The 10126-nt window shown below is 38.0% G+C and overlaps 1 protein-coding gene across 1 annotated transcript in view; it reads left to right on the top strand.

Annotated features, from left to right (window-relative positions):
- Positions 1-432: 432 nt before the first annotated feature.
- LOC106527997 (specifically androgen-regulated gene protein) overlaps positions 433-10126 on the top strand; it is a gene marked incomplete at its 3' end in the record, with an annotated part of 15835 nt that continues 6141 nt past the window's right edge. The window contains 2 exon segments of the mRNA XM_014023038.1: positions 433-515; positions 7743-7938. Coding sequence (XP_013878492.1) covers positions 7834-7938 — 105 coding nt within the window.

The raw sequence follows: 10126 nt of genomic DNA, 5'->3' as shown, positions 1-10126 counted from the left end.
GTGATACTGCCAATGGCAGCGCTGTAGGAGGGGGACAGCTGAAAACGGAGGCCTCCACCTCTGTTTAACGATGGCCATGTGATGTATCAGCCACCTGGAGGCAGGACTCAAAAGCCTGAATTTTGTCTGAAACTCTCAGACTGAAGAAGTCTCTTGGAAGAGAGACGAAACGTTTCATTAAAGAAGAACCCGTCCAGAAGACCTATACAATTTTTTTCCTTTTAGTAAGAATTATAATCTTGAATGTGGTTTTAGATGTCTGGAATGTTCATTTTGACTAGGAAGAAATGTATTTGAGATATCTGAAATACATATCCAGTCAAGCTATTAAATGTTAAAACGGCCTGCCATACAAACCTGTTCTGCGTTGCTGCTCCTTTTTGCATGCGGACTTCCAGGAAAGGAGCTGAGCGGGCTAAAGAGAGACGGTATTTAAATCTGAAATGGCCTGACACCGTCAGACAGCTCCGTGTGTGTCTGCCGTGAAACTCAACCTATCAAAGTTTCTGACTCACGTAAGTTAATTTATACGAAAATATATTTGTTTATTTTTCACTTAGGCGTAAAAAAATGAGTAGCTAATTATTTTTAAAATGTTTGAAAACCTAGACTATTGTGTGGAATTAATGTTTCAACTTTCGTTTTTGACTCCCAGTTTAAAAGTACAAAAAAATCCCCAAGATCTTTTTATTTATTTATTTATTTATTTATTTATTTATTTATTTATTTATTTATTTATAGATCTAAACAAGCAGTGATAACTTTACACCATATTTTATCCCTACATTTTGTAGTTTTGGACACTGAGTCATAAGTTGAACAAGCTGCCAAGGTAAACAAGAAGAAAACTCTCTCTTCCTTCCAACAGAGTGAAAGTTGCTCATTGTGTGATGCCCTGACCTTTTCTTTAATGTTAATGATTAAACCTGTTCAAGATGACTTTCTGCCTTTGAGCACATATGTGACATATGTTAGATCTTTGATGCTTTAAAGCTGTAATTTATCACTGGAAAAAAAATAAATGATGCTTGCCTTTTAACAAGTCTGGCTCAGACAGGCATGAAAAGCTAGAGGTTGTCTTCTCCCTGCTGTGTGTGAAACTGCTGTACCTGCACTGGAAGCAGGATACTGTCACAGCAGAGCGCTTGGCTGAACCTAAAAGTTGTCTTGAAAGGCAAGGAAACGAGTCAGGTGACATTCCTGTCCCCGTGAGTCCTGATTCAGCTGTGGGCGCAGTGAGATCTACCACTGCTGCCCTGCTGGTTTGTTGTCTCTGCGGGTTTAGGGAGGTGTTGACTTGGATGTTTCCTTGCTGCTCTGACTCGATTGTCTTATGGGAGGGACAGTAACTAACAGCCTGGGAAGCTTTTTTTTAATAGGGAGGAGACTACATATTTTGTCAACCATTGGTGTGATAAAACATGAAAATCAACATGTCATTGTGGGTGATCAGGTCATCAACCGCCATTAGGAAAGCCTGTATGCCAGCAGGCTCAAAATGTGCTTGTCCTTCAAAACTATTTACTCTAAAATAAACAGCACGTTTCAACATACCCTGATCATTCACAGGTCACATGAGATCTTTGTTTGAAACTTTTGATATGCAAGAATAAATGCATTTATTCAAGGTGTGCTGAAACAACTTTCTCTTAGAATCACTTTAGAGCACTTCATTTGTTTCAACCCATTGTAGGAAAACTGAAGACGCCTCATGCAGAAACAGGTCTTTGAAGACTTTCGCTACCATCGCTGGTAATTCTGGATTTGTGGTATATTACAGCCTGATCTGACTGCAGAGTGGACCACATTATTTTTCCCGTTTGACTCAGTGGTCAGTAATAGTAATAGTTCCTGCTACGCCTGCCAGATAGGAGTTTCTCTGTCCTTTTACTGCAGTAATCTGGAACTGTACCCACAGTTTTGATCTTGGTGTACCCCAAGGCTCTATATTGGGTACCATCTCTTCTCACTTTACATGATTCCATTCCCAGTGACCCTTTTTGTGGCTGACTTTCAAATCTATTTGCATATTCCAGTTGTTGTTAAACTGTGTCAGAGAGATGAGACAAAGATACACTTCCTTCATCTGGACAAAAAGAAAACAAAAAACAAAATGGAAGTTATTTTGTTGATAATTTGGTATTCAAAATGGTTACAACAGTGATAGCATCTCATTACGTTTTTATAGTTAGTCATTTCTTTTGAAGAAATCTTGGTGTGACTTTTGACAGTGCTTTTTAAATCAGATAAACAGATCAGCTCCGTCGTTATGTCGAGCTTTTTTCCGACAACAGCTCCTTAATTAAAGGTTACGGTCTACATTCCATCATATCAGTCAGACAGTAATTTGTGTCTTAATTACACATTGCTTGGATTATTGTGGGTTTTTTTTTTTTTGTGTAGATGGGTCTACTCTCTAATGACTGTAAGCGTCGGTTCAAAACACATCAATTTGTCACCTGACGGGAGGGAAAAAAACGTGATCATGTTGTACCTGTTTACCTCTTCTCCATTTCATCATCAAGTTTACAATTTATTGATTGTTGAACTTCTGCATCGAGTCAGAGAAATCAGCTGCTTTTAGACAATGTTACTGTGCCTTTTTTTATCTTTATGTCATTATTATTTAAAAAATTTTTTGGTGGATGGCCTTCAATCTGTAGAACCTTTGTAAAATTGCTGCTCAGACCAGTGATATCACTGCTTAAAACTCTTTTGATTTCACTACCTTTTAGTTGTAGTAATGTGAGATATTGTGGCTTTTATAGTGGGCATACATACTGTATTTTATTTGTTTTATGTTAATTTATTGTATTTGAGTTCAAATTTATGCAGTACTTTGGATATTGAAGATAGTTTTATAAATGTATAAACTTTAACTTGATCTGATTTGGAGATTTTTGTTTATTTAGGGATCAAAGACATGAAGATTTGATGTTATTGTGGGGAATCTTTTCTCGATGAAAAATGAAACTTTACAGGATTATAAACTGGGCAGATGTCAACAATTCACACAGTGGCTTTTTTATTATTATTTTTTAGTTCAGCAGTTTGTGCTACATTATCAATATACTGTATATATATTAAAAAAACAAAATTCAGCTGTAAAATTCTTTTAAATAATTTGTGAAAACAATAACATGACGCGTGTCCTTGCGCGTTTTGAGCATCTCCGCCCGATTTAAACAATGATGTTTTTCTTCATCACCGATCAGATTAAATCTGTTGCAAAACACGCAGAACAGGCTGTCCAATACGTGCACTCTCCCAGAAGCTGCTCTCTCTCTCATTTTGAAGGAACATTTTCTTTTCTTACAAAGGAATTCCAAGTAAATACGACCGTGCTGTTTCATGATTAACTCAAGTTACCACATTCATCCTGTGTGGACTAATAGAGTTCGCGTTTAGTTCTGCTGCTCCTAAATAATAATTAAATGTTCTTTCAGATAGGAGAACAATGCAGTTAGTTTTGCTCTGTTTGCTGAACACACCTGATCCAGGCAGGACAGGTGCACCTGTGAATGAGTAACACATGGAGAAAACATTTCACTTGGGATGAAGTTTCCTGTAGTTCTCAGATTTTATTATATGTGTATATTGTAATTCCCACCAGTAGTTTTGCTCAAGTGAATCTAAGCAGATTGTGTTTCACCTTGGTTTTAGTTTCCTGCCCTTCTGCGTTCAACGTCCTTGTGGCGCTTTGACAGATGTTTTTAGGCATACCTTCCTCGTACCTAATAGCTGAAACATGCATACACGTCATGATTGTTTATTAAAGTTTTACACGAGGAAACACTTGTTGTTAGTAAAAAGATGTAGTGTCAAACTCAGTTACACAAGTGGGCCAAAGCTCAGATCTCGGTCCAACCCAGAGGAATGCGCTAAATACAGAGCCTAAAAGAGAAACCTTGAAACTATTTTGCATTTAAAGTATTAACTGGAGGTAGATAAAATGCTAACGAGAGGCTAAACTTTGCATTTTAAATGTCTCCTCGCGTCAGTTCACTAGTGTGTGCTCAGAAATGCTCTTCAGCTGACGAGTCATGGCGCAATTTCTTAACTAAAATATCTATCGTTCCTTAAAGGAACCTTCTCCTGTTTTTCATGTTAGATTTTTAAATTAAAATCGTTTTATGTTTGGAAATGACAGCGTTAGAGTTGTGGTAAAATCTTTAAAACAACATTCATGCATTATCGAATTTTGTACAATCTGTTAGAGCGCAGACTCACAACTACCACATTAAATTTGAGATGATTATTTTAAAACTAAGATCAAACCATTTTTGTGTTCATTAGCTGTGGTCTCCATCTACAAAAGTTAGTTAGTTGTAGATGTACATTTAATTCTGAAAGTCATCAAAACCATTCAGTGGCTCATGAGATATTAAGCTAACACATACACACAGACCAAGGCAAATCATCACATTCTCTACCTATTGGCAGTGGATGATAGGACTGAGTATAAGTGTTGCTCATTTTGTCATTGATGAAAGCAAAACTTTTTTTTAGTTATAAACTCTCAGAAAGAAAATATAAAAGAGTAAATACTTAGTTTTTTATTGCAGTCAAAGAAGATGTTACTCCATCTTGGATTTAATTAGAGCAGATTACCTGTAAATGTTTGGAAAAAAAGTGACTAAATTCACTTCAATAAAAATAAATTTCATGTAATTATTGATTAATTACACCAGAAGTATTGTTCAGGTCTTTCTATGAGTTTCTGTGAAATATCCGGTTTAACAACCATAGTTTGGAGAAAAAAATAATTCTGACAGGATTGACAAGATAATTGTCTAATCTAACATTATAATTTTAAAAGAATCAAATTATTGTATACAAACACTGTTTCATAACTTTTTACATTGCAACCAGTTTTGCATGACATGGTTATTCCAGCAGAAATGTTATGATCCTATTGTTTTGAAGTGTCCTGGACTACATAGCTGGTGCTACAGCTAGCTGTAGCTGCTACTCTTTGTTCTTGCAGGTACACAGATAATTCAATGTAATTAACCATGTTCTGTAAAACTGATGGCAGCAAAAAGGGTTTTCATAAGTCCTGGCATGAACCACTATAAAGTTTTTAAAATGGAACAGGATGGCAGCAAACCACTTTGGTCTTAACCCCTCATCAGATTAACCATTAATTTATCAATCCTGTCGGAATTCTAGTCTGTTTTTCCAAACTGAGGTTGTTCAAAGGGCTTTCTGCAACACAATTGATCTGAACTATGGTTTAAATGTTACGATTTATTTGCAAACTACATTCTTCAGTGTGCTTCATACTAGTCTCAACCATCATTGCAGTTTATTGGCTCCATTAGTTTCATTTGACATTAGCATCAGAATCAAGCATTATTGACCATGTACGCTCACACATTCAAGGAATTTGGTTCTGGTTGTGGTAGCTCAGAGTGCATATAAGAATTACAAACATTGTGCGTAATGGGTTCAGCAGTTAATGACATAAAAAGAAGACAAGATGAGATAAAATTGTAAAAATAAAGCCAGTTGTTCAGGAGAGTGATAGCATATGGGAAGAAGCTTCTCTGTAGTCTGGTTGTCCTGATTCTCATTTGACTAAAACATACGTAGGCCTGAGGGAATGCACCGGAAGAGATGATGACCAAGGTGTGATGGATCTGGTATTGTTGTCCCACTTCAGGTCCCTGGAGATTACTGTGCCCAGGAACTTACAGGACTTCACGATCATCACTGGTCTGTTACAGATGGTGGGTGGTGGCAGGGTTGTGGGGCTTTGCCTAAAGTCCAGTATCAATCACCTCACCTGTTTCTGCTGTGTGCAGCTCAAGATTGTTGAGTTTGCTCCAGTGGGCCACCTGGTTGACCACCTGTCTGTTAGCAGACTCATCACCGTCATGAATGAGGCTGATGAAGTCATCTGCAAACTTTATGATTTTGACAGAGGGGTCTGAAGAGGTACAGTTATTATGTACAAGGAGAAGAGCAATGGGGCAAGTACACAACCCTGAGGGGCACCTGATTTTGGTAATCTTGGTTCCTGAGGTGAGCTTCACGAGCCTCGGCTGCTGCTCTCTACCAGTGAGGAAGTTGGTGATCCACTGGCTGGTGGGGGTTTGCACACACAGCTGGGTCAGTTTGTTATAGAGCTGTGCTGTGATGATGGTAGCGTGACGTTGACTGATATTCCCTGCAACCTCTGCAAATCTGTTATGACGGTATGCAAACTGCAGTGGGTCTAACAGAGGGTTGGTGATGTCCTTCATGCGAATGAGGACCAGTCTCTCAAACCATTTAATGAGTACAAAGGCTAAAGCAATGGGTCTGTATTCATTCGGTCCTGTGATGGATGACTTCTTGGGCATGGGTACAATGGGCCTCATGCAAGAACCGTTCGTACGAACAGATTTTTTCTTAAGTTGTGCGTACGAGTGATTTAGGAGAATTTGTGGCATTCACTAATTTTCTCATATTATAAGATTTTTTTCAAATACGAACAAAATTCATGAGTGGTCCAGACCTGTCTTATATTTTACGAGCAGTCAGTCTGTTGTCATCCAGACGGATTTTTCTTATTAATAATTTTATATTTCATTAGTTTGAAGATATTTTGAGTTGAAGATAAATCACACTTCATAATTATGTTGACAATCAGTTATTCTGTTTGAATTGGAATTAGATTTTAAATGTAACTAATGACATAAATTGGTTAGATTAAATTAAATTGGCTATTAATGCTGTTGTATAACACTACAATATTAATATGAAGATCTCAAACCAAAAACCAACTTAAATTATGCTTTAATTGAAGTTTGGAGACATTTTAAAAGGCTTTTTTTTCAGAACCGCATCTGACACTTGGAACGGTCGGGAGGGAGGAGACTGGCAGGCCAGGGTGGGGGGTAGCGGTGCTCGACTGCTCTTCTTCTGAATAAATAAAAACTATGTAACACAGTTGTTTACACTTAAATTAAAAATGTTTGACCAAAGAAAACCCGGAGAAGGACTAGAGAGAGATGAGTATGATTTAGATTTTTATTTCTGTGTCTGTATACGACCCACAGGAGACACGACATTAACAGCTTTCATTCCTTGGTTTTAGCAGCTCTTTAATTCCACAGCTGACGCTGCTAAAAATGACAGATTATTTTTTCTGGATCTCTGAGAGCAGAACTTCAATCTCCAAACTCGTAAAGTTCTTCTTTTTTACTTTGCGATGTAATTTATGAATGGACACTTCCTGGTATGTGGGGCAGTAAACGTAGTCTTATATGGTGTTTTTGGGGTGGTAATTATGTAAATTACTTCTCCTCGTGCACAAGCACCTGAATACGCATTCATCAGTTTACGCAGCTCATATACACACTTTTCCTGAAGATAGAAGGTTTTGTTGAATCTGACGTTCGTACAAGCCCTTCGTACGAACAAAAGTAAGAGAAATTTAGGATAAGAATAGAACCTGTTCTTGCATGAGGCCCTATAAGAGTGTGTGAATCAGGAGGATACAACACACAGCTCCAGTGAAGTGATTTGCTTGTAATAGTTATTATAGTAACAATGAACTGTCAAATCTCATTTCTAATATCTCAACTTGAATAAATTGATGCATTTTGTTTCGGATTTTTTAAAATCAAATTCAGGTTTCATTTCCTGCTTTGTTCAGCTGGTAAATAAATGAATGTTCTGCAGTGAGGGGAGACATTTGCTTCTGCTGTAGTGATTTATTTATTTTTCCCCACCTTCTCTTCTTGACCTTTCAGATTCTCTCCCAGACTGACTGCCGGTGAGATTTACACAGCCACCTCAGGACAGTGGAGAGCGGCTCCTGTCCTTGTCTCCTCCCTCTGTGCCATGTTGAAGAGCGGCACGTGGCCGGGCAACGTTGCCGTGGGACCTCTGAGTGACATGGACAGTTCAGGGAGCTGCGACAGTGTGATCAGCACCAATTCTGGCTGTGTGAGTGCTGGAGCTCATCTCGCTGACATTCCTGGCTGAGTGTTGATGTGTCACTATCAGTCTGTGGTTGGAAAGTTAAAATGAAGAAATGAAATTTGAGCTTCAGTTTGTTTTAATTCTGCTTGCATGCACAACCAGAGACTGTTAAAGGTCAAATGTGAGGAAGTGAAATCAAAAGAATCTTGAAGCTCCACAGTGATGTGTCATGCCTTTGTGTCGGCTTAAGTGTTTACCTGTTGTTCCTGTCTGCTGTTTGCCTTACTGTTGGAGTGATTTTAGAGTTAAATAGTCTTTGTTTTTTGAAGTGTTTAACAGTGTTTTATCATGTTTGCAGTGTACAGTCTCCTCCAAAAGTACTGGAACAGCAAGTCAAATTCCCTTGTTTTGTTGTACACTGAAGACAGTAGTGTTTAAGATCAAAAGATGAGCATGAGACAAAATGTCTAAATGTCTTTTATTTCCTGGTATTTACATGTAGATGTGTTAAACAACTCAGAACATAACACCATTTGTTTGAACCCATCCATTTTTCAAGTGAGCAAAACTGTTGGAACATGTGATTGACAGGTGTTTCTTATTGACCAAGTGTTGCCTTCAAGGTTGGTTGCTCAAACATTAAATGGCGGCTAGTCTACTTTTTGTTCTGGGTTTAAACCTATTAAGTAAGTTTTTCTTGTTAAAGAAACATGAAGACCAAAGAGCTGTCTATGGGAGAAAAACAAGCCATGTTGAAGCTGAAAAAAGGAAGGAAAATCAATCAGAGCCAGTGGACAATCATTGGGCATAGCAAGCAACAATTTGAATGTCCTGAATAAGAACGAAACTACTGGTGTACTGAGCAAGATGCATCCAACGAGTCGGTCAAGGAAAACAACAGTAGTTGATGATAGAAATATAGGGCCTCATGCAAGAACAGGTTCATATTCTTATCCTAAATTTCTCTTACTTTTGTTCGTATGAAGGGTTCATTCGAACATGTCACGTCAGATTCAGCAAACTCTTCTATCTTCAGGAAAAGTGTGTAAATGAGGAACGTAAACTGATGAATGCGTATCAGGTGCTCATGCATGAGGAGAGGAGATTAGCATAATTACCACCCCAAAAACACCATATAAGGCTATGTTTCCTGCCCCACATACCAGGAAGTGCTCATTCATAAAAGCAAAGTAAAAAGAACTGTACGAGTTTGGAGATTAAAGTCCTGCTCTCAGAGATCCAGAAAAAAAATCTGTCATTTTTAGCAGCGTCAGACCTGCTAAAGCTGAGGAATGAAGTGACGACTGCTGTTAATGTCGTGTCTTCTGTTGGTCGTACAGTCACAGAAATAAAAATCTGAATCATATTCATCTCTCTTTAGTCCTGCTCCGGTTTTTCTTTGGTCAAATGGTTTTAATTTAAGTGTAAACAACTAGTTTTCATTTATTCAGAAGAAGAGCAGTCGCGCACCGAAAAAAATCTTAGAATACGAAAAAATTGGTGAATGACACAGGTTCTCCTAAATCCCTTGTACGCACAACCTAAGAACAAATAGGTTCGTACAAACGGTTCTTGCATGAGGCCCATTGGGAGAGCTGTGAAGAAAAACCCAAAACATCAGGAAGTGACATCAACAAAGACCTCCACAGTTCAGGGGTGAAGGTATCACCACCCACCGTTGGAAGAAGACTCAGAGAACTGAAATATAGAGGCCTTACACAAAGATGCAAACCACTCAGCAGTAATAAGAATTGGAAGGGAAGACAATCTGGTTCAGATTGTCTTGGTAGAGATTAATCTTGGTCTTGATGAGACCAAGATTAATCTCTACTAAAATGATGGAAAGGCCAAAGTGTTATAGTTAATTGTTGTGTATTGTTAATGTTATTTACTTTAAGATTGTTTGTTCCTTTACTTTTGCTCATCTAAAAATGCTGTGGTGTTATACAAACAATGATATACTGTAATATCCTAAGTCAGTGTTTTTCAACCCTGGTCCTCAAGGCACACTGTCCTGCATGTTTTAGATGTTTCCCTTTTTCAACACAGCTGATTTCAATTGATAACTGATTAACAGGCTTTTGTTGGACTGTAATCATCTGAATCAGGTATTTTTTTGACAGTGTTAATACCATACCATACCATACCATACCATACCATACCATACCATACCATACCATACCATACCATACCATACCATACCATACCATAC

This window comes from Austrofundulus limnaeus, unplaced genomic scaffold, assembly GCF_001266775.1.
Source record: "Austrofundulus limnaeus strain Quisiro unplaced genomic scaffold, Austrofundulus_limnaeus-1.0 Scaffold354, whole genome shotgun sequence".
Lineage (NCBI taxonomy): Eukaryota > Metazoa > Chordata > Actinopteri > Cyprinodontiformes > Rivulidae > Austrofundulus > Austrofundulus limnaeus.
This window is presented reverse-complemented; position numbering and strand designations above follow the sequence as displayed.